General features: G+C 43.8%; 1 protein-coding gene across 2 annotated transcripts; it reads left to right on the top strand.

Moving 5' to 3' along the window:
• The first annotated feature begins 1,344 nt into the window (after positions 1-1,344).
• On the top strand, positions 1,345-23,816 carry colgalt2b (collagen beta(1-O)galactosyltransferase 2b). Of its 2 annotated transcripts, XM_026159349.2 has the most exons (13): positions 1,345-1,664; positions 13,210-13,320; positions 13,444-13,561; positions 14,593-14,727; positions 14,816-15,020; positions 16,299-16,418; positions 16,749-16,822; positions 17,081-17,187; positions 17,491-17,623; positions 18,902-19,029; positions 19,167-19,373; positions 19,984-20,050; positions 22,661-22,801. In XM_026159349.2, the coding sequence occupies exons 1-13, from the start codon at positions 1,429-1,431 to the stop codon at positions 22,664-22,666; spliced, it is 1,647 nt and encodes a 548-aa protein (XP_026015134.1). In that variant the 5' UTR covers positions 1,345-1,428; the 3' UTR covers positions 22,667-22,801. The 2 variants fall into 2 exon arrangements, with proteins under 2 accessions (XP_026015134.1, XP_026015133.1); XM_026159348.2 differs by lacking the exon at positions 19,984-20,050 and having other exon boundaries at positions 1,348-1,664; positions 22,661-23,816.
• Positions 23,817-24,312: the final 496 nt, after the last annotated feature.

The following is a 24,312-nucleotide window of genomic DNA, read 5'->3' as shown; positions in this document are numbered from 1 at the left end:
TATCTGAAAGTCATGTCCTCAGGAAACAGAGAAAATCCAGGAAAGACCTGAGAGATGATCTGAACCTTCAGCTCATCCATTTACTGCTAATTGAAACCTGGAAACCTGGAGAGCAGTCCCTTCTTTCGAATGTTGGAACACTGAGCTACTACTCAAGAACTGGACTGAAAGTTGGTGGAAACAGGCCTGACAGACAGATGAATCCACATTTAAAATTTTTAGTTCAAACCATCATCAGTGCGAATGGAGAAAGTCAGGAGGGAGGTACAACAGTGAGTGTCTGCAGCCATCTGTACAACAGACCTCAGCATTACTGAAGCAATGTGGGGTCATTCTGACAGAGCACAGAGAAAAAGGCAAAAACATCCAAAGAAGAGCTTTAAATGTCCTTCAAGAAGACTGGAGAACTATTCCTGAAGACCCTCAGAGAGCTGGTAGAGAGCTGCTCACACCAAACATCACTGCTGCTCACTTTCAAGGGCTGCCTTTGTCTCATATACTATATTTCCGTTTACGTTTAAATGTTTGAGTAAATCAATGCTTCTATTTCCCATTTTTCTAACAAATGATAAAAGATTCGGGTTGGCTGCAGATTTTTGCACCGTGCTGTAAGAATTTCAGAGGGAAAAAAGTGCAGCACTCTGCGAAGTGCAGCACTCTGATGTCAGAGTTGATGACTTCATGGTCTCCAACTCTGCGGCATCCAGAAGGCTGTCAAGGCTCCAGACGTGGAAAAGGAAAGAAACATTTAGGAAAACGTGCAGGAATGAGGAGAAATGAGGAGAAGTATAGCGAGCGGGGCTCACTTACCCCAGTTTACTAAATGGATATATAGCGCTTTTCTAGTTCCTAAGGACCCAAAAAGCGCTTTACATTATCCACCCATTCACACACAGGTGATGGCAAGCTGCATTGTAGCCACAGCCACCCTGGGGCGCACTGACAGAGGCGAGGCTGCCGGACACTGGCGCCCCCGGGCCCTCTGACCACCAGCAGTAGGCAACGGGTGAAGTGTCTTGTCCAAGGACACAACGACCGAGACTGTCCAAGCCGGGGCTCCAACCGACAACCTTCCGATTATAAGGCGAACTCCCAACTCTTGAGCCACGATCGCCCCTAAACACTGATAGAGATGATTTAAGAATCATCAGCTTACTGTAAGGAGGCAATTTATTAGAATCCAAGGTGTTCAGTGAGACTCTGGATAATAATGATTATTATGAGTAAATTGAGAAGTTTGATGAGGGCTCCACGGCAGCAGCAGCCCTCGGGGATGTAGGAGGAGTAAGGAGGTGTGGAGACCTACACCCACCCACACCTTCCTTCCTCTCTCCCTCCCTCCCTCCCAGTGGCAGCGTGGCTGATCCTCGGCTCACTCCTCTCTCTCTGCCTCACTCTCTGGACTCACGGCGGATTTTGGAAGCGACGATGCGAGCTGCCCGGACTGCGGGAGCCGGTGTGCTGTGGGCGCTGCTGTGCGCTCTGGTGCCCGGCGGGGTGTCGGAGCTGGTGACGGCGGTGCAGGAGCAGGTCAAGCCCGAGTCCTCCCTGCTGAAGCCCAAGGTTATGATCGCCATCGTGGCTCGTAACGCGGCGCACAGCCTGCCATACTACCTGGGCTGCATCGAGAGGCTGGAGTACCCGAAAGAGCGCATAGCGATCTGGTGAGAGCCGCACTCACAGGCTGCAAACCCTGGTTTTATTTCGGGCAGTGGCCCGTAGATTCTCAGCGCACACCCAGGAGCTACATGATGCTGAGCATCTGTAACGAGAAGCAGCGGGTGTGCGCGTTAATTCTTGGAAACCTCCGAGACCTGTTGCAGAGTTTTATGATGTACTTAACTCGCGTGTCTGCCGGCATCCAAATTGCACACTGTGGGAGAAGATGAAAGGGCTGCTGTGCATGTTAGGTTCGACTTAACCCTTAATCACGGTTCCTTCTGTCTGATTCAGCACAAACCTGCGGAAACGGGGCTTTAAAGCAGCGGGGCTGCCGGGTATGAAGGGGCCTCACCCCAGGTGAGGTCCTGTGTTCCGTTTGGTCTCATAGAGCTGACTGTGATAATAAAAAGCAGGTGAAGGGGATAAAAGGAAACACTGAGCTGGTCTGACAGCAGGACGGGAAGTCATGCGTAAACTGTGTGTGTGTGTGTGTGTACCCAGGATGTGGGTTCTGCGGGCTGATGGATCATATCAAAGATGGGTGATTTCTGGCTTCCACAGGCTTAAATATCCAAGTGCAAAACATGTGAAATGGCAGATAGAAACAGCTCTGTGTTGAAGCTTTGCAATGTTGTTGGCATTGGTCTCCGGCTTTCGGTGTTTTCCTTTGTTTCCCAGCCTTCCCTTGCCGAATGTCTTGCTTTTCTTTGCAGAGAGTCTAATTGAAAGACCCTCAGGAGAATACACAGAGGCACTAGAGGGACTCACAAAGAGGAGGGAGGCTTCATTACACAGCAAAGTGCCTGAGATGCCATGGCTTTGTGAGTGGTTTAGGGCCCCATCAGCTACGACAGGCATCTCTGTACCTTGCAGTCAAAGTAGAAGCACAAAAAAGCTTTACGTTCTTGAAACATAACAGCACCTAACACACGTCTGTTTTAGGTGCAGCTGATTAAAATATTTCCACTAACATCCATCTGGTGATGTAAGAGGATGTGAACAGTATAAGTATAACAGTATAACAGTATAATACTTTGAGCAACACCTCCAGAACACTGAGTCTGTAATATGTGGTGCTGCCTTATTGTAATTTGAAGGAGGAGTAATTGGAAACAGTGAAACAGTTTTAATGTTTATAAAGTTCTTATTTTTCTAAGTTAACAAAAAGTGTCTGTGTGGTTAAGTCGGTCCGGAAAATGACATGTTTCACTGCAGCTCTGTGCTTCTCTGCTGTCATCATTACTGTTACCCATCGTGTAAGCCAAACCACCCAATGAATGCCCAATTGTAGTTCAGTTATCCCTAAACACATAAATACGCGTCAGAGCGTTTTACAGCATTTTTTACAAAACTCATTACTGCTGTGCGACAGCTTCAAACCCAAACATCAGAGTGTCCGAAGCTCCTCAGATAGATGGGTGATGCAAACACTTTGAGAATAAAACAGTAACACAAATTCCTTCTGATGACCTCAACATTACTGCATCTGAGCTGTTATTTTATATTATATGTTTGACTGTGGACTGCTTGGACAAATAGAGACATGAGTTTGGAGTTCCCATAAGGTAAGAGCCAAAGACTCTGTGGTTTAATGTTGCACAGCCATCCCGGAGCGTAGCTGGTGTGCTTTACTACCATCCTCAGCTTGTCTATGGGCCAAGTGATAAAACCTAAAGGGAAAGTTTGTGGCTGTGAAGCTTCACTTTTGTGAGGGGACACGGTGTTCCTCACTGTACTCGCTCTCGGAATCTTCATGCTTGAACACCACAGAGGACTGTTTTCTTTCTCCATACCCGTTTCATAAAATGCAGTCCAATAGGAACAGATCGGGAAAGGTGGTGAAGGATTCAGGTGATTTTTAGAGGGAGACACTGGAAAGACCAATGTTTTAAGTGAGAGTCCTCTCTAGTCTTCAGTAAAATAAGCTCACGGTACTTAAATTAAAAAAAAATCTAAAATTGTTTGTTCCTTAAATATTTTCCACTGGATCCACGGCTTTTTAATAACATAAAATATGATGTCAAATTGAGAAGCTTCTTTAGCTTTTAGAGTTTTGAATCCTTTGTCTTCAAGTATTTTTGTCCGCTTTAAATCATCTGGGTAAGGTCACACAGCTATTTCTAATGCAAGATTTTCTCCTGACAGGGCTGTGGATGTTGGGATGACCATTTCATTTTATTCCAGTTTCTATGGCAATCTGATCATCCGCTCAGATCTTCACCACTCTCTACCAGTTTTGGGAAGGTCAGACAAAACTGCCCGCCTGTAAAAGTTTTCCCCCTACAAGCGGGCACAGGTCTCACAGAGAAGTGGCAGTGGCTTGAAAAAAGCTCTCACACCGCTGCTAAAGAATGAAAGAATGCAGGGAATTAGCAAGAGAGGGGGCAGCTGTGCAGAGAGAAGGTGGTCAACAATGGTAGCAGGTTAGTTAATCCACATTCCCACACTAGCTCCACCAAATCTGCTCTCCTCGATCCTCTTGTTGTTTTTCTCCTTTCGGGCACTGAAAGAGAAATGTGCCGATGTTTAGAAAGGCTAACAATAAAGTCAGAGAAACTGGATTTAAGCGTCAAACTCAGTGACTCATCAAGGGCGTTGCCATCTCTGTGATTTATAGGCACGGACATGACGGGAAACAATGAAATTAGATTGCTTGTATTTCTTCTGATGCTTCTTGTAACAGTAGGAGGAAACAAGGTTGAGTTGAGATTACTTCATGCTTTATCTTTGGCCAGTTAAAAGTTTTAAGAGTTTCACCTTCAAAGGAGGCGATGGAGATTTCCCCGTACACTGAACTGTGTTTATGTTTGATGCACAATGCATGAAAAACCTCAAACTCAGCACAGCCTCCTATTAGTTTCCTGCTAATGCTGCTTTTCGCTGGCTGCCGGCTGTGTGTTGCCTGCAGGCTGTGTTCATCTGAAGCGCTTTCCCAGGTGCTCAGTTTGAGGTCGTGATGATTTGTGGACCCAATCTGGAAAATAGAGCGCCAGCATCGCTGCCTTTTCCCAGGGGGACTCTCTTTTTCACTTTCATAATGTCGTGTTGTTTATTATCCTGTAAAGCCACTTAACCCATATTTATGACCGTCACTGCACTTTATACTCAGACACAATGGGGAATGGTCCTTGTGGTATGTTTTTTATAGCGTTTAACATAATGAGCAGTTCTTGTCATTACATTTCATTGATAGAAATATTGCACAGCTGCAAAATAACAGGGAACGCTAAAAAGCCAACCACAGCTATTATTTTATTTTTTCTAAATAATGAGATAATTGCAAGTCCTCATGTACCCAAAAGCCTCAGGCACCATGAGTGTAAAAGTTCGCAATGTTCCACGGCTGTGTGAATACATGCTGAAGGCCTTGGTGAACAGTGTGCCGTGTACTCTGGAGATCCTGCCAGGTATGCCACGGTATCTTTGATCTATCATGTCATTATGACATCACGAAAAGATCCGATGTGCGTCACGTGACATAACGTGACATATGCAATCAGAGTTAGGTAGTAATAATACATCTCCCTCTCTGGTTTATTCACTACATTCATTTATTAGTTATTATTCATCTCTGGCGATATCTTCCCCAGTGCAGCTTTTGCCCATTCTCCATCCTCTCACCCCCAACAGGTCGCAGCAGAGGTTTCTTCCTGCTGAAAGCGTTTTCTTCCTTCCTTCTGTCGCCACGTGCCTGCTTATAGGCATTGATTGTTAAAGTTCCTCTGTGTTATTGTTGGCTCAAACACACAAAATTCTCTTGCGAATGCAGTTCTTTGCATTCACAGTACAGAACTAGTTTTCTGTCATATTGTCCAGTAAAAGCTGAGTGTAGCTGTGATGCTGTGCAGGATTATCAGTACATAGTTTCTTTCTTTTAGCCCTTTGCTCACCAGGCTTTTTATATTCCCTCTGACTGATACAGTGGAGGAAAGTGGAAAGAATAAAACGGGCTTAGACGTTTATCGGTTTTGGAGCGCGGAGCAGATTTGCCGTGCCAGGTGTGTTACCTCGGGGCTCATTCCTCTGTGGAATTGCACCAGTGAAGGAGAAATTGTTCTTGGTTTTGTTGGGACAGAGCGGGACTTTTCAGAAGAGCAGCTCCTCCGAGCGTATGGAATAAATTTTGAGGACGGGATAAACTGTTGTGAGTTAGTGCTGACAGCGTGGGCATTTGTGAATGATTAGAAAAGTGCTTTTCTATTTCCCAAGTTTTTTTTACTAAGGAAAAATATGAGTGTGTCTAATGATCTCCTTAGTTCTGCTACAAGTATGACTGGATTTTCAAGCATGTGCACAGCATCTCTTCTCACATCAACCCTGTGTGTTTGATGTGGACATGTGTGTGTTCTGTTAGACACATAATGATTGTGTGTTCCACTCTGCTCCTTTGGCTCTGCCCCAGTTTTCCATTTACTTCCCCTTTATAACCACCAGGCCCACAGTGAGCCAGAAACAGTCCATGATCATCTCTTACCTCCCACTCATTATCACTTGAAAACTGCAGTCACATCCAGTCCATGGGAAACTTTAAAATCTCTTCAAACATCTGCTCTGATTTTTTAAAATAAATTCCAGAAACACAAGGTGACATTTTCCAGATAAGCAGCTGGTAATGACACAAACTCAGTGGAGCAGACGAAACTCTTTTCTTCTCAGCTGCAGCACAGTTTGCTTTGCAAACGTGAAGTTATCCTAAACCGATTTGATCTGAGCACAAGATGCATGTTTAGCGTGGTCACATTTTTTCTTGCATCTTGAAAGCTTTCTGGAAACAGGGCTTTTATTTAACACCAGCCCATTAGGTGGTATTAGTAGAAGTTATTACAGTATGTGGCCCTCCGACTATTTTCTAAACGCAGTAACTTCGAAGGTTAATCTTTGCCAGCCCCGCGCTCAGCCTTACCATCCAACTCTCTGTGAAGTTGAAAGGACGCAGCCGATATTTTACCCGATAACAGACCGGCCCCGTAGCAACAGGCTCTTCATGGGAATGTCTTCTCTCTAGCATCGACATATTTGTTCAATCTAGTGAAATAAACAAAGATGATTTACTCTCCAATCCCTCAGCCTCTTCTTCAAGCTCTCTTTCTCGCTCTCTCTCCCCCCCCGGAGTGGAAATGATTGTTCCCGTGCTGGACTCCAGACGGTGAATTCTTGCTTAGATGCCCCATGTGCTCCGCAGCACCTCAGCAGCATGGTCAGACGTTGGCAGCACACCAGCAGTAGAATTTGCAAATACCTAAACACAATGGCAGCTTGGTATTGTCTATAGGATGAGGGAGGCCTGAGTATGAAATTAGATTAGTTGAAGTCGAGGGACATTCAGAGGGAGGCAAGAACGAATTAGTCGGGTAAAGAATTTAGAAAAACATTTTCATAACTAGTATGATATTCATTAGACTTAAGCGTCACTTTACTGACTTGTCTCCTGCCCCACTGTGTCCTTTCCACTCTTTCCCTGACATCCTTCTGGTCCTCCATCTCTTCTTCCATCTCAACGTTTTGCTGATTTTCTCTCTCTCTGTCTTTCTGTTCATTTTAACCTCCAACTTTTCTTTTTACAGTAAGAAAGTATTGATGTAATTCACCGGCCGAACGTACTTTACACGTTTACACATGTTAACTCTACATATCCGTAACATTAGAGCACATATTTAGGGTTTTGGTGCCAAAAAAAGCCAAAACTCACCTGAGATTAACTTGAAAAAACTGAGAATAGCTTCCTGTGAACACTGAGATGGTGTCCTGTGAGTTTAAAAAATAGATTCAGGGAGACATACGCAACCATACACAGTCATATCAACAGCATATAGAGCAGTATGTTGAGATAATTCTGTGAAACTGATCAGTTAAACTATGTCTTATGAGTTTTTTAAATCATGAAAATTTCATACTAGAGCCTGGGATTGCCACTTTTTAGTGTATCATCTTGTTGTAGTATATTTGCTGGTTGCTGCCGCTTTAAATGCATGTCTTACTTCTAGCTGCTCCCTTGTCAAAGCTCTTTCATACATGCATTCTTTTGAGTTATTCAGATTCAGAAGCTTCAGTCAGCAGCTTGATCCACAAGGACGACCAAAATAGGACAGATGCACACGCAAGAACTGTATTAGTTTATAATATATGATTATTAATTACATGTAAACAGGATCTAAAAGCAAAATTATGTACTTCACTTTAAACCATTTTGAGATAATTATATAAGTTTATTGAGTTGACTAAAATGTGAATGGATGTCTTTCTGTATATGTGGGCTCTGGCCTCTGTAACTGCCGTGGTAAGAAAACTCGTATATCACATGTCACATGATTTCATGCGTTGAGGCAGATTGAATGATAGAATCCTTTGACCTTTACATGATATTAAAGCGAGAACCATATGAATTTCAAATCCTTCTTGTCGAGATCTCAGGTAGAGCGCTTTGCTCTCAGACTGCAGGCTTGTATGAGAGGGGCTCATTTCTTCTGTGCTTCAGTGCTGTCCTTCTCTAACATTTGATGACTATCTTTTTCGAGCCTTGAATATGAATGCCAGAAATTACACTACAGTGTGAGTCTGTTGGCCTTGGGTACTTTTGTTGACCCTGAAAGTCATGAGGAATTTCAGTCCAGACGTCTCAGCTCACCGCTCCCTACTCTTCTCTGTTCTTCCTCCATCTCTCTCTGACCATCCACCCCCACCCCTTTGCCCCGCCGGGCCGTCAAGAAGCCGACAGCCACGTCAGCCTACGGACTGTATAGCAAAGTCAACCCAAAGAAGCACACCCTGTATCATAGTTATTATGTTTTAAAGGCATCAGTGTTCACGCCTGTAAGAGGTACTCTTACTCCCTAATTAAATGCAGCACCCAGTCATTATTGGCAGTGATATTAGATAGTTTATTGAATAAACAGTCAGCTGATACTAGCCTCCTGGGCCTTTCAGAACTGTGTTTACCTCAATGGGCCAATCTCAGAGTCAAGCCTCTGTGCTTAAAGTCAGAATATCTGGCTCACCTTTCTGGCTTGGATAACCATAAGGAAGAGTGTGTGAAATAATGTTGGTAATCATTTTTATGCAATGTTATTACAAAACATTGCCCAGAGTCTTTAAATTTTTGACTCCTTTATGAACATTTTTTAAAATGATTTGTTTTTGTCGTGCCTCACTCTGTTTGTCTCACGTGTAACACTGTGTGCACGTGCTACTTTGATTGCTTTATTTTACACTAATCCACTGCTCTTACACCAGCCCTGTGAAACATGAAATCTGGGGTCCGTATGAGATGGGAATGCAGCACGTGATTGGTCCAATGGGGATTAAAGTTTAAAAGGCAGATTGCTGAAAAGCTCTTATGGAAGAACAAATATCTTCCATAAAGTGATAGAGAGAAGGAGTGATGGGATGTGTAGGTGAGGCTTCAGGAAGCATGTGCTATCCAGATGCTGAGCCTAACCCCAAAGCTGCAGGCAACAGAATAATGAGGCTGCAGCTTACCCTAACCTTAAAAAACGGTGATGAGGGGACAGTATCGGGCAAGAGAGGAAAATAAAAAGGGTATGGAATGATGAAGAAGGGGGATATAAATCCAAGATCCTAAATTGTTGCATTTACCCAGTTATTGAATCGTGTTGCATCCCTGTGCATCAACGCCTGCACATCCATTTTTATCTTACTTCCCATAGCTAGAGGGACAAAAAGCTGCAGAGGTTTAAGTATCATCTCAGCACAGCTGAAGGATTTGAAAGAAACTGCAGGGGCTCTTTGAGGTCTCGCTGATCCAGCCTAAAGGTAGAGGAAATCCACCAGAAAGGATGATAGTTGCCTTGTAATAAAGAATGAATGCAGTAAGATCGAATGAGTTGGAGCCCCGGCTGTTCGGCAAACGTGATGAGGAGCAGAAAATGAGGTCGACTCTGGGTAAGTGTGTTTTCTGTGTCCCCATACACAGAAGCCTCGGTCTGTTTGTTTCACATGTGCACATTGTGTGCACATGGTGCTTGGATTCATACATTGCTAAGTTTCTCATGTTCAGAAATCATAAGGAACACTAAGATGCAATGTTGGTAATGGAAAATCACAGTGTGCTCGGAGCTCTTAGTGCTCAGAGGGGCTGGGCTGCAGGAGCGGCAGCCAAACAGGATGTGTTTCAGGGGGAAAGAGTCAGAAAGCAAACTTAATTCTAAAGCAGCTGCGGATCATTCTCAATAGCTTAATTTGTATTTATGTACCCAGACGGAAGCTGTGATGCTGCACACGGTTACTGTAAAAATACTATAAATGCTAATGTTTTATGTATCAGGACATTATAGAAATAATCCTTAGCAGGTCTAACATTAGGAAAATACAACCTCAGATAAATAGAAACACATAAATAGAAACACTGTCTTTTTATTTATTCAAGAAGAACAGCCAAGCTGCAGAATCAGTGTGTGAAACACAGGCAGGTGCTGCTAATCAACTGCACTTCATTAACTGATCTTCAGTCAGTGTGAGCACCCAGCAGTGCCAACAAAACTAATGAGGAACAACATTATCAATGATCCTAATCATAAGGCCAGCGACCTGAGCTGAAGGTCAGATGATGAAGGTCAGAAAAAAACCCCTCAAGATTTCCATCTCAGAGTCCACAGTTTGGGTCATACTATGTAAAACTGCAAGTTTTCTGGAACAATGTTCTTTGGATAGATCCAAGTGGAGATGCAAATACCTCGTATCAACTGTAAAGCCGGTGGTGGAGGGCGTGAGTTTGTCTCGCAGCCACAGGACCTGTGCACCTTACAGGCATCGAGTGGACCATGAAATCCTCTGTATATATCGAGTCAAGTGTGATGTCTGTCCCACGGTCAAAGCTGGGACCAAACTGGGTCATACAACTGGACAATGATCCTAAGCACAGCAGCAAATCTCCAGCAGAACAGATGAAAAAGAAAAGAATCAAGCTGCTGCAGCGGTCCAAAGTCCAGACCTCAAGCTGACAGTCAAAGAGCTGTGCATAAATTAATTCCCCAAAACTTCAATGAATGAACTGAAGCAACTTTGTAAAGATGAGTGGGCCAAAATTCCTCCACAGTGATGAGAGAGACTGATAAAGTCACACAGAAAACAGTTTCTTTGAGTTCTTACAGCCAAAGTTGTTTCTACCAGCCATTGAATAAGTAACATTCAACGTATGTATAGTATACTTTTAGGCTTTAGCTACAAATTCCTCTTAACAGAGGACAATTATTCTAAAATCGGTCATTCCCATATTTTCCAAACCATTTGTAAGAGGCTGCAGACTGTTTGCTGCTTATTTGAAGACACCCATCAACCTTCAGTTGGCCGGTTACCTGGACACAGCATCCTGCCAAAAAGAGCCTATAAAAATAAAATAGAACTCTGCAGAGATTTAGATCCTTGCAGATTGAACAAAAGCATCATTAGTATTTTAATATGGTGTGGGCAAAACAAAGCCAGGACAATCTTTGGTTTGGAAGTGATTTTAATGAGCTCTGTGAGGTATTCACTAAAGTGCTCAGTCTTAACTGAAAACAGTTTAAAATGATTTTTTACAGCATATGTTTACCAAACACAAAGCCACTTTTCTTCTCCTTTCACTTTCAGTCATTCGTTCCTCGCATCTCGCCCATCGTTCGTGTCCCATCCGTGCACGTGCTCCCTGTACGTTACGTCCCCGTTTCTCGTGCCTCGCATTGTTATTTTTGTCAAACTTTCGCCTGGAGCTGGATCTGTTCGTCAGAGCTGGCATGTGGGAACATATTCATGTCCTGGAGCGAAATGCTGTTTAGCAGATGAAAAAATGTGTAATGTGTGGGCACATCTGCTTATTACCAGGTGTTTCAGTGTGTTCAGCAGCTATTCATCAAGAGCTTCTTTCTGCCTTTGTTGCTCTCTTGCTTAGAATTGTGCACCTGCTTTTACTTACGTTTGACTTTCGACGCACTCGGGCAGACGGGTATATTTAAAATGTCCAAACACAGGCATGCTGCTGTAAAACACAGCTCTGAACATCCTCGTGGTCTGCCGCACACATCTACAAGTACTGACGTGCACACACCACACATGCTGTTAGAGTTATTGATCATATAGCTTGTGGTTCTCTCCAGCTGTTCATGTCGGACGGAGAGTTTATTGGCCCGATTGAAGTTGACTTAAAGCCCAAACATAAGCTCGCCCTGATGGTCGGACTAACCTCTGTGTACAATGCAAGACTGCACATCTGTTTTCTTCACGGATGTAATTTATTTACATGTAATTATATGAAGATAATGAGCATGTAAGCAAATGCTTATTGTACAGAGAGCAGGTGTGTGTGTGTGTGTGTGTGTGTGTGTGTGTGTGTGTGTGTGTGTGTGTGTGTGTGTGTGTGTGTGTGTGTGTGTGTGAAATATGGAAGGAGAAGACAAGTTTGGGCGTGTTGGTGTTTCTGTCTCTGTTCATCCAGACTAAAACTGGGTGTGATTTTGGAGACAGTACAGTAGGGAATATTACAGCAAGCAGTGGAAAACTCCATCTGTGTGTGTTTGTACACACACATTCAAATGGCTTCTGCTTCCAGATCTGTTGACCTCTCCTCCTTAAGTGACATTTTAAAAGTAAAGTGAGTTTGTGGCAGGTGACGTTTATTTTTCTGCTGCCCCAAAAAGTGAAGTGATCGCAAAAACTACAACGAGGGCATGTTTATGGTCTTAAGATCTCTCGCACAGATTTATATATCCACACAAGCTCCCGCTCACACATACAGTAGTCACACTGTCTCCTCTGAGTCAGCTGTTAGCTCAAGTGGAAATCTTTGCAAAGAAAGAGTGCAAACCACAGGGGTGACACCCCGATGCTTACAGGTATTTCTGCTGTTTTTCGGGGTCTAAATCTGTTTATGTATTCATATGGGATCATATCATAAACAGTTTTTCTTTAAGTTATAACTTTGGACATGTTTTAGGGTTAGGGTGAGGCTTGACAGAAGTAATTGCATTGTAACATTTTATTGTTTGCTCCAATAACATTGCATCAACATTCACAATTTAATGAAGCTAAAGACAGTTGTAGCTACAGTTATTCCTGCTTTTTTAAGTCTTTGTGCCCAAAGTTGGAGTGGTTTAATGATTCTCTTTGTCAGCGCTAATAATTGTTCAAAACCTAGCAGTCAGGCTTAAAGCAGGGTTATGGTAGGCTTGCAGTAACACTTCCCTGCATGGTGACTCATGAGACTTTGCCTGTTCTCCAGCACTGCAGTTAATTAGGCAGCAAAGAGGCTCTGCAACACTGAAACTGCCTGCTGTAACAACGGACAGTACTTAGGAAGAAACACTCTTCCCTTGACATGGAAGAGAGTACCTACCTCTTCCATGTTACATCAAGCTGACCACAGTCTGCAGTTCTGAGCGTTGTGTTCGACTCTTCTTCACTTCCTCTTGTTTCTGCACAGTGAAAACAGTCCTGGCGTGGTGTGCTCAGGAGAAGTGTTCAGCAGATGCGTGTGAACAAGCTGTGCTGTTGTTTCTCCAGTTGAACTTGTGGCTGTTCATTGAATGGAGTCCTGTGTTGTCTGCGTTGGTCATTTAGGGCAGCGACAGACCATAATGTGGACAACAGCACCGCCATGTTAAGAGAATGGCTGAAGAGAGCTCAGCACGTCTACCACTACGTGGAGTGGAGACCGATGGAGGAGCCGAGGTAAATCTACGAGAATTACTCATCAGACCTGTTTAGAGCAAGTCTAGTTCCTCCTCTCTTCATCAGTCATTTGTGCCCATTGATGGGATAGTGGACACTGAAAAAGTGTGTTTTTTCTCTCAGGTCCTACACAGACGAATGGGGCCCTAAACACTGGCCTCCTTCCAGATTCAACCATGTAATGAAGCTAAGGCAGGCTGCTCTGAAGGCCGCCCGGGAACGATGGGCTGACTACATCCTGGTAACCTCTTTAGTTTAAATTTAAATGTGCAGTAGGTATTTACCCTGAAGCTCTTTCCCCAGAATCTAGAAGCAGAGCCAGTATCCCGCTGAGTGCTTACAGCCATATTAAACCTCAGAACAAAATCAAATCAGCCAATGACATTTGCACCAGTGGATCATTCTGGTGGCTGGTTGTGTGCTGCTGTGATCCTTAAAGGCAGGGGTGTCAAACATAAGGCCCGTGAACCAGAATCAGCCCAGCAAGGACTCCAATCTGACCTGCTTGATAGCTTTTTTAGGATGTGAAAGAGGGCTCAAACTTAGGACTGATTTTTAATGGGGGTTTACAGCTTTACCGATAAAGGCGTTGTGTAGCTCATTTATGTGCACCAAAGTAAATAAGTAAAACAAAAGAAATTTCCATTTTTTACGATCAACTGTAGAAATGTCATTTTTTTTTGTTCGACAATGGGTCCAGAGAAAAAAGAAAGACATTTTCTGCGAATCAGCACAAACTTTTATTTCACAGACACATTAATTTCTTGCATTCTAAGCCCAAATAGTCGTGCTAACAGAGGCCTTTTGTTCACTACAGCAGCTTTTCTTTATCATGTAGAAAACCTGAGACGATATTTAAACATATCTCAGGGATTCAGTCTGTAGTTTAACTTCTTTACTCTGACAGAAACTTAATAACAAAGTGTGCCGTATGTGTAAAGCAGACGCCAAACAGCTAACGTTTATGTGATTTGTGTGTTTGAAGTGATATTATGTTTAGCTTTGTTTGCAGTGAGAGCATTAAATCATTTTTAGATGTGTACACAATGGTGTAAAATTACTTTTTATATTTAAATGGTTTGTTTTGTCTGATGTACAATGTAAAATATATCAGTTAAAGCTTTTTACATTTTGACGGTTAATGAATTTTTGAGTGCTGTTTTTTTGAAGAAGCTGTGACTGTGTTCAAGCTAACATCTGCGTATATGAAATCTCTGTAATTTCATGTTTCGTGTTCTTTGTTTGTAATTGCTCTCGCCTGCTCCTCTTCAGTTTGTGGACAGCGACAACCTGCTGACTAATCCTCGCGTGCTGAACCTGATGATGGCGGAGAACTTAACCTTGGTGGCTCCCATGTTAGAATCGCGCTCTCTTTACTCTAACTTCTGGTGTGGCATGACTCCACAGGTACAGTTAAATTCAACCCTCCGTCCATCCACTAATCCAGATTTATTAATCAGCCTGCCGTTTTTTTAAACTCCGTCCTTCATGTCAGGGTTACTACAAGCGAACCCCAGACTACCAGCCAATCAGGGAGTGGAAGCGGCTCGGCTGCTTCCCCGTTCCCATGGTGCACAGCACCTTCCTATTGGACCTGCGTCGTGAATCCAGCAGGGACCTGGCTTTCTACCCCCCTCACCCAGACTACAGCTGGGCATTTGATGACATCATGGTTTTTGCCTTCTCGGCACGTCAAGCAGGTCAGTTTGAATCTCCCTGCTCGCAGCAGACCACAAAAGGAGAGAAATGCCTTATGGCAGCTTCACCGTGTTGAACTCTGAGCTATCTATGACTTCATTCATGCACCTGCAGTTTTTTGCAAACTTTTTTATTGTGCAGATGTTTACTGTTGTATAACACAGAGCGTTTCATTGGTTTCATGCACATGCGTCAAATTAAGGTAAATGAGCAAGAGAGTAAGATAAATGGATCCACGTGTCTTCTTTGCTGAACATGGGGGAGGTTTGTAAGTGTGTGCAACCAAATCAGTGTTTGTGGATTTGCATAATCCGATATGGAACAAATGCGACTGTTAGGATTGATCTTCTGGAAGAAGGAAAAGCACTAACAGATGCAAACCCGAAGACACAGAAAGAAACAAAGACGTCTTCTTCAAAATTTGTTTCAGCATGTATAGCTGTGCATTTAGGTGCCTGCAGTTGTGCATTATTTCACTGCACGTGTTAGACCGGAATCATTCACAAATGTAATAAAATCTCAAACGTTCTGCAGCATTGAAACATGTTTGGGCATAAACAAGGCACCATCAACAGCTCATACACTGATAAGACCGATTATGTCCACCTGCCTAATACTGTGGTGGGGAATAGAGATGTTGCCCGTTGAAGCATGGACTCCAGTCGACCCGTGAAGCTGTGCTGTGGTATCTGCTTGTGCAGATACCAATGTTTGCAGCAGATCCTCTCGGTCCTGTTAGCTGTGAGCTGGAGATTCCATGGATCCTTGGGCTGCAACTGGGGAATTTGGGGGCGGAGTCAACATCTCAAACTTTTCTGATACCTTTCTATCAGCATGAACTGTTTCTGCAGTTTGAGCAACAGCAGCTCGTCTGCTGGTGGGCCGGCCTTCGCTCCCCACGTGATTCAGTGAGCCTTGGCCGCCCATGACCCTGTTGCTGGGTCGCCACTCTTCCTTCCCTGGACCTTTTTATAGATACTGACGGCTGCAGAGATAATCAGTGTTATTCACTTCACCTGTCAGTGGTAATAATGTCCTGCCCGATCAGTGTATTTATATGATTTCAAGCCTGTGCAGCCTCTCGCTCTCATTCAGGTTGTGATTGGGAAGAGTTTCTGTTTGGTTTCAGAGATTATTTACTGTGTGAACGTGAGAGGAGGGGCGAGGGCCCCAAGTAGTCTAATTTGGGTCAAGAGGTTATGTTTACATCCCTGTGTGTGTGTGTGTGTGTGTGTGTGTGTGTGTGTGTGTGTGTGTGTGTGTGTGTGTGTGTGTGTTAGGTGTGCAGATGTATGTGTGTAACAGAGAGCACTATGGCTTCCTGCCCGTCCCTCTCAAGGCACAGCAAAATGTTGAAGATGAAAGCGAGAGTTTCATACACACCATCACAGAGGCTCTGAGTGAGTACAAACACACTCTATTACACACTTATTGTGACTGCTATCTGTCATTCCTTGATTACTCCGCCTCTCAGCCTGGCTTCTTCTCTTTCTTGACCGCCATGACCTTCCATGATTGCGATCTTGCTGCCCTCCCCGCTCTGTTTATCCATGCCACCCCCATTTCTTCTTGTTTTCTTTCCCTTTGACTTCTGTTACTACTCCTCCCTCTGCTGAGCTTTCATATGAGCCTAATCAAATGAACCATCACAATCAAGAGGAAGTTCAGGCTTTTACTAATCCTGTTTATCCTGTTATAACCCTTCACCTCCCTCCTCTCTGTGTCAACAGTTGACCACGATATCGAGCCGTCCGAGTATTTGTACTCTCCACCATCCCCCCAGAGCAGGATGGGCTTTGATGAAGTGAGTTAAAAAATGCTTGTGCCCAGAATGCTGACTTAGAGTAATCTGATTACATGTAAATTAAGAGCAAAATGTTATATATAGTGTACATTAGTTTATACTGTCACATTTTAATGATTAAATCCTTCATGTTTATGGTTAAAAATCATTTTTTCTGTGAGTGCTGGCTCTGCCCAGAGGAACAAGAGTGCAACCAAAACTGTCTCTTTGCACTTTCACAGTTTTTTCTTATGTCTCTTATTTTCTTTGCTTGCTTAGATTTTCTTGATCAACCTCAAGCGCCGGCTGGACAGAAGCACCAGGATGTTGAAAACAATGGCCGCACTGGGGCTTCACTCCACGCTGATAGACGCAGTGGACGGGAAGTACGTTCCAGACAAACACCTATCCATGAATTCGATGATGATTAAATCCAAGCCATACATTCTTTAATTTAGTCACAAAAGCGTGTTTTTATGCTACAGATACTTTGCTTTTGTAGAAATACACTTGACTGGTTTTTCCTCCTCTGCTTATTTTAATCCACAAATGAGAATGTTCTAGTCCCTTTTCCTGTGTTTATTTGCACGGCACCGCGGCTGTTTTTACTGATGACTAACAAAGCAGTGAGTGTAAACTGTAGATATATGATGTTTTTCATCGTTTTTTCAATCTGTTCCCTCTCTCAGGGCTTTGAATACGTCCCAGCTGCAGAGGTTGGGAATAGAGATGTTGCCAGGCTATAAGGACCCGTACTCTGGTCGGGTACTGACCAGAGGGGAGATCGGCTGCTTCCTCAGCCATCACTCTATATGGACACAGGTGAGGCCAGGGAGAGCAAAAGCACTAAATCAGATAAAGAAGGTTCTGTAAAAGCGTTCAAACTTAAAAGCATCGATTCCACTTGCTTAAGTTTTGTTTTACTGAATACTTAATTCCTTCAGAGTAGCTGGTGTCTGACACTCTGATATTAAAATTAATATAATGATTTATTAATTAACAGAAAAAACTTTGAGATCATTTGATATATATTTATATTATATTATATCGAATATATTTGTAGTTGGATGCTGTCACTGCTGCTTAAAGTGGTGTTTCAAGTAAGATAACTCTTTATTGTCATTGCGCAGTCATTTCTATTACAATAGTACAATGAAACTGGAAAGTGCTGAATCCTCTAGTGTACTTGATTTTTCACAAGGCTTTATGTAGACCTGTGAAATCTCTTTTTCTCATGACTGAGTGGCTTTGATTAAATAAGTAACACTATGAAAAGGAGGTGCTTTGTAAGTTTGAGAAGAGCTCACAGAGGGAGCAGGAAACATAGGGAGCTATTTGATGTACAGAGACTGGTGCCTGACTTCATGACCTACATGAACAGATCAAGTCAAATCAAGTGCCTTTTTTGTCATTTCAACAATGTGCAGTGATACAGTACACAGTTGAAGTGAGACTACGTTCCTCCAAGACCTTGGTGCTACATATAACAGACAATCAACACAGGACTACATAAAGTGCAAGTGTGAACAAATTGCAAACATGCAGACACAAGACAGTGCAATACCAGACAGAACAAAATGATATGGAAACAAGACAGTGCACTAGTTATGTGCAAAAGACTGAGCATTGTGTAGAAGTAAACATGAACACCACTTGTTTTGGTGTCCATGTGGCTCAGAAGTCGCAATGAAAAGCACAAAAACTGCACAATTTTGGTCCAGAGTGGCCATTGCTGTGTCGCCACCCCCCATCTGAAATCTTAGAGCACGTGGCATTCCTAGGCAGTCTCCCATCTAAATACTAACCAGACCTGACGCCGCTTAGCTTCTGAGATCAGACACGTTCAGGTGTGCTCAGGGTGGTATGGCTGTAAGCTGTTAATCGCACTCATGACTGTCCAAAGAAGAGACAGACAGACACAGCATCGTTGATTGCTACAGTAAAACGAGGAAAAACCAACACTGAGTTAAGGTGACTCAGCTTTTCGGTTTTAAAAAAACAGTCACCGCAGAAAACGATGGCCAAAAATCAATCTAAGGAGAGCAGCACTCGTGGCATGCTTTCATTTTAACCCCAGTGTTTGTGTTTTGTCACCATCAGGTGGTGGAGCGTGACCTCCAGAAGGTTCTTGTCTTAGAGGATGACGTGAGGTTTGAGCCCAGGTTTAAGCGACGGCTGCAGGCTATAATGGATGACACAGACAACACCCAGCTGGACTGGGACCTGATGTGAGATCACCTGCTTGACATTAGCTATATTCAGATCAGAAATCTTCTGGTTTTTCATTATTTTTATGAATGCGTGTCATTCGAGCACATTTAAACGAAGCCTGGTTAAAGCTGCATTTGTCTTGGTCTGTTTTCAGCTACGTGGGCCGTAAACGCATGCAGGTGCAGCAGCCAGAGCGGTCAGTGGAGGGTGTAAACAACCTAGTCGAGGCTGACTACTCCTACTGGACGCTCGGCTACGCACTGTCACACCGAGGGGCCAGAAAGCTGCTGGCTGCTCAGCCTTTGCCTAAGATGCTCCCTGTTGACGAGTTCCTGCCCATCATGTTCAACAAACACCCCAAGTCTGTCTTTACGACCCTCCTCTTTAATTTTAAATTACAGCGATTACGTGAAATGTGCTTAATCTGATACACTGTAAATAACATGGATGGGATGCAGAGGAAGAGGGTTTTATTTAAGGACTGCACAACGGTACAGGACACAACGCCTCTGTGTGATACTCAGACAAAGACCCTTTAGACGGTCTGGTTTCTGAACAGACAGGCAAATATTTACTGAGGACCACATATAGATGATCGCAGGTGCACTGCACTCTTACCTAAGAGTAGATCAGGTGATCCACGTGGAGAGGATGACATAGCCAAGGCTAAATTTAAAAGTGTATGGACTTTTGGCATGCGTGGATCCAGTTTATGCATAAAAAGTCATACTCAAAGGGCAATGAAGCAGCACAGAAATAAAGCAGTTTCTATGCAGTAATTATCTATACATAGACATGGACACGCGTGCGCATGTCTCTGTTGTGATTTTTAGACTCCACGGCAGTGTGCAGATTTCTAATTTGTGCTCTGGTGGTGAACCACAACATCTGTCTGTTATGTTCTTTGTAATGTCTCTGCTTCCATCATTTTTCACTTTCCCTTGTCCCGTTTTCTTTGCTTTTCTCACCAGCACCAGCTCATTCCCCCTCTCTGTGCTCCTCGCCCACAGGGCTGGGATTGTTCTGGGGGTTCACTGGGTACGGTGCCTTACATGAGACACAATGCCGGCTTTTCTCTTTCGTTTTTTTTTTTTCCTTGGGAATTCCTGCTCAGCCCCCCCCCCCCCCCCCCCCCCCCCCCCGTTATTTTAGCGTAGCACCTTCATTGCCACGCTGTGGCGTCCACTCTTCTTGGCTCTCCTTTTTTTTCACCATTCTTTGCACGTTCTCCTTAGCGCTTTATTACATTCTCCTCTGCAAAATTTACTTCTTTGTACACCTCCTGCGTCCCTGTGTCACCCACGTCTCCACCCCCTTCCTCCTCTCTCTTTGAGGAATGTAGACCAGCACGGCTTTTCCTGCTGGTTGTGGAAAGAGGGACAGGATTCCCATTGATAGAGTTCCCAGTGTGGGGGTGTGCATAAGATGAACACTGTGCAAGTGTGTGTGTTACTATATAAATATATGGCGATGTGTGTCCAGCGTGGAGTGTATAGATTACTACACAAATACGCTGTGTGTATTCAACAGTGAGAGAGTTTGTGAGGGAAATGTGGAAAAGTGTGCGGGGGAAAAAGTGCCATGTGTTGTACGATACTAGCGCGTAAACAGCAGGGGTTATCAGCTCCATTTTTCGTGTGGGATTTTGTTGTCTTCCATCCCCGTCTTTGCTCACAAATACACAAAAACAGGAGAAAGAGGAATATCTGACAGTGAAGCCAGAGTGAAAGACCTCATTGTGTGGAAGAGGCAGCAGCTCCTTTCAGCACTAATAAAGGTGTAGGGTTTCACTGTCCTTGTGGAGTGTTAACGGGCTTTTAACGTGTGATTAGAACTGCCTGGTCTGTTTCATGTAAGTGAGATTTTGAAAAAGATAAACACACCACAAACCAAATACAGGGAGTGCAGAATTATTAGGCAAGTTGTATTTTTGAGGAATAATTTTATTATTGAACAACAACCATGTTCTCAATGAACCCAAAAAACTAATTAATATCAAAGCTGAATGTTTTTGGAAGTAGTTTTAGTTTGTTTTTAGTTTTAGCTATTTTAGGGGGATATCTGTGTGTGCAGGTGACTATTACTGTGCATAATTATTAGGCGACTTAACAAAAAACAAATATATACCCATTTCAATTATTTATTTTTACCAGTGACACCAATATAACATCTCCACATTCACAAACATACATTTCTGACAAAAACAAATCAGCGACCAATATAGCCACCTTTCTTTGCAAGGACATTCAAAAGCCTGCCATCCATGGATTCTGTCAGTGTTTTGATCTGTTCACCATCAACATTGCGTGCAGCAGCAACCACAGCCTCCCAGACACTGTTCAGAGAGGTGTACTGTTTTCCCTCCTTGTAAATCTCACATTTGATGATGGACCACAGGTTCTCAATGGGGTTCAGATCAGGTGAACAAGGAGGCCATGTCATTAGTTTTTGTTCTTTTATACCCTTTCTTGCCAGCCATGCTGTGGAGTACTTGGACGCGTGTGATGGAGCATTGTCCTGCATGAAAATCATGTTTTTCTTGAAGGATGCAGACTTCTTCCTGTACCACTGCTTGAAGAAGGTGTCTTCCAGAAACTGGCAGTAGGACTGGGAGTTGAGCTTGACTCCATCCTCAACCCGAAAAGGTCCCACAAGCTCATCTTTGATGATACCAGCCCAAACCAGTACTCCACCTCCACCTTGCTGGCGTCTGAGTCGGACTGGAGCTCTCTGCCCTTTACCAATCCAGCCACGGGCCCATCCATCTGGCCCATCAAGACTCACTCTCATTTCATCAGTCCATAAAACCTTAGAAAAATCAGTCTTGAGATATTTCTTGGCCCAGTCTTGACGTTTCAGCTTGTGTGTCTTGTTCAGCGGTGGTCGTCTTTCAGCCTTTCTTACCTTGGCCATGTCTCTGAGTATTGCACACCTTGTGCTTTTGGGCACTCCAGTGATGTTGCAGCTCTGAAATATGGCCAAACTGGTGGCAAGTGGCATCTTGGCAGCTGCACGCTTGACTTTTCTCAGTTCATGGGCAGTTATTTGGCGCCTTGGTTTTTCCACATGCTTCTTGCGACCCTGTTGACTATTTTGAATGAAACGCTTGATTGTTCGATGATCACGCTTCAGAAGCTTTGCAATTTTGAGACTGCTGCATCTCTCTGCAAGATATCTCACTATTTTTGACTTTTCTGAGCCTGTCAAGTCCTTCTTTTGACCCATTTTGCCAAAGGAAAGGACGTTGCCTAATAATTATGCACACCTGATATAGGGTGTTGATGTCATTAGACCACACCCCTTCTCATTACAGAGATGCACATCACCTAATATGCTTAATTGGTAGTAGGCTTTCGAGCCTATACAGCTTGGAGTAAGACAAGATGCATGAAGAGGATGATGTGGACAAAATACTCATTTGCCTAATAATTCTGCACTCCCTGTATATTCACTTTTACTGTGCTTTATTTAAATATTAAGAGGTGTGGCGCAATATTTCTATCCATATAGCGTCTCCTCTGACTTCATGTACAAAGAATATGGGTTCTTGTCTGCAGCCAAAGTAAAACAAACTTGCTGTTATCATCATGAAGTTTGTTTCAACATTGTCTCTTATGCCCCTCCTCTTCCTCTCCTCTATATTCTCAGCGTTGAGTACATGTCTCACTTTGGGCCCCGAGACCTGAAGGCCTTCTCCGTGGAGCCGCTGCTCATCTATCCCACACACTACACCGGAGAGCCGGGGTACATCAGCGACACCGAGACCTCCACCATTTGGGACGATGATGCCGTGGCGACAGACTGGGACCGGCAGCACGCCCGCAAAACGGCCCAGCAGGGTCGCATCCGGCCCGTGGCGCAAAACAGCGTGACGGGAGACTCGCCGCCTCCTGCGGCCCGAGCGTCGCGTGATGAACTGTGATACGGAGACTCGAAGAGAAAGACTCGTGTTTAGAAAAAACACAGTGAATGCCATGCGTACACACACTGAAAAGACAGTACAAGCAGACACTCTGTGCATGCATAGCACAGGTGTCCAAACGGATAAAGGCAGTATTGAGCTGTCAGCCTTGTCTGCTACCTGAGGAGGCACAGAGGACGCACAGAGGAAGAGGATGGGATGAAGAAACTGGGACGAGGGCCAGCAGGCGTTTGACAAAAGCTTTATTTATTTCCCACTTGCCTCCTCTCAGCATGTGGAGACCGTTGGGCCTGAAAAAAATCCAAGCGACACATGGAAGACAACTAGCATCATTTGCAGGGTGTGAAAAAAAAATCACAATTGAAATTTATATTTTATTTAAAGAAAACAGATGTGTTTTAGTGGAAGAATAAAAGAAACTAAAAGCTTTCCTAAAACAACTCTGTAAGCTTTAAGCGTGAGAAACTGCCCATCAGCATCCCTTTGGTGTTATTGCGTGTGCGTGTGGACATATGCACGTGTTTATAGAGCTGAACATGTGTGGGAGGAGGGAGGCTGATGTATCGTACCCAAGAGTGTCACTGCTTCAAATGATGTCAGAAGCACACAAAGTAAATAAAAGTCCTTTTCTCGCCACGCGGGGGGGGTAACAGACCCAAAGTCTCTGCTGTGCAGCAGGCTGGACCTGCTGGTTAGGAATTCAGAGCGCCAGTCTCACACTACATAACGCCTGAACGATGCGTGATATGCCGTTTCAGACACATGCTTTTGCAATTATGTGTGCTAAATATTTAGGAAAAACTGGATTATCAAAAGTTTTCATGTCCACATGGTCTTTGTTCAGTTGTGCTGCTGGGCTGAACTAATAAAACTTCTTCTCTATTTCTGTGTTTTCATTGACTCTGCAGGATAAACTGATGCAGATGTTATCTGTCTGTCTTCTTACAGAAATTAGGTTATTATTGTGTGTGTGTGTGAGAGTGAGTGTGTTATTCCTGTGGGACTAACAGAGCTTCCACTAAGTAATGCATATTATCGTGTATTCGGTTGAACAGCAAACATAAACGTTGCTACTTTGTTCCCATGATCTTCTGCTGTCTCCTCCAGTGGAAGTCGAGGCTTTTGCTCCTCATGGAATCACACAAATTGTGGTGAAGCCTGCACACAGCTCCAACCTCCCAGTAATTTTAAAGGTTAGAATGGTGACCATGTGCAGGACTACACTGTCCTCCACTATTTGTCTTTCACCTCAGTGGCTGAGTGAAATTCAGCTCCAAACTTTATAGTTTCTGCAAATGCAAGATCTGACAGAGAAAAGGGTGGAAGGGGAAATGGGCAAGCAGGGTGGGGGTGGCGGAGTTTTTATGGGATCTTGTGA

This window comes from Astatotilapia calliptera, chromosome 23 (assembly GCF_964374335.1).
Source record: "Astatotilapia calliptera chromosome 23, fAstCal68.1, whole genome shotgun sequence".
NCBI lineage: Eukaryota > Metazoa > Chordata > Actinopteri > Cichliformes > Cichlidae > Astatotilapia > Astatotilapia calliptera.
Note: the sequence above shows the minus strand (reverse complement) of the source record. Positions and strands in the feature narration are given on the sequence as shown.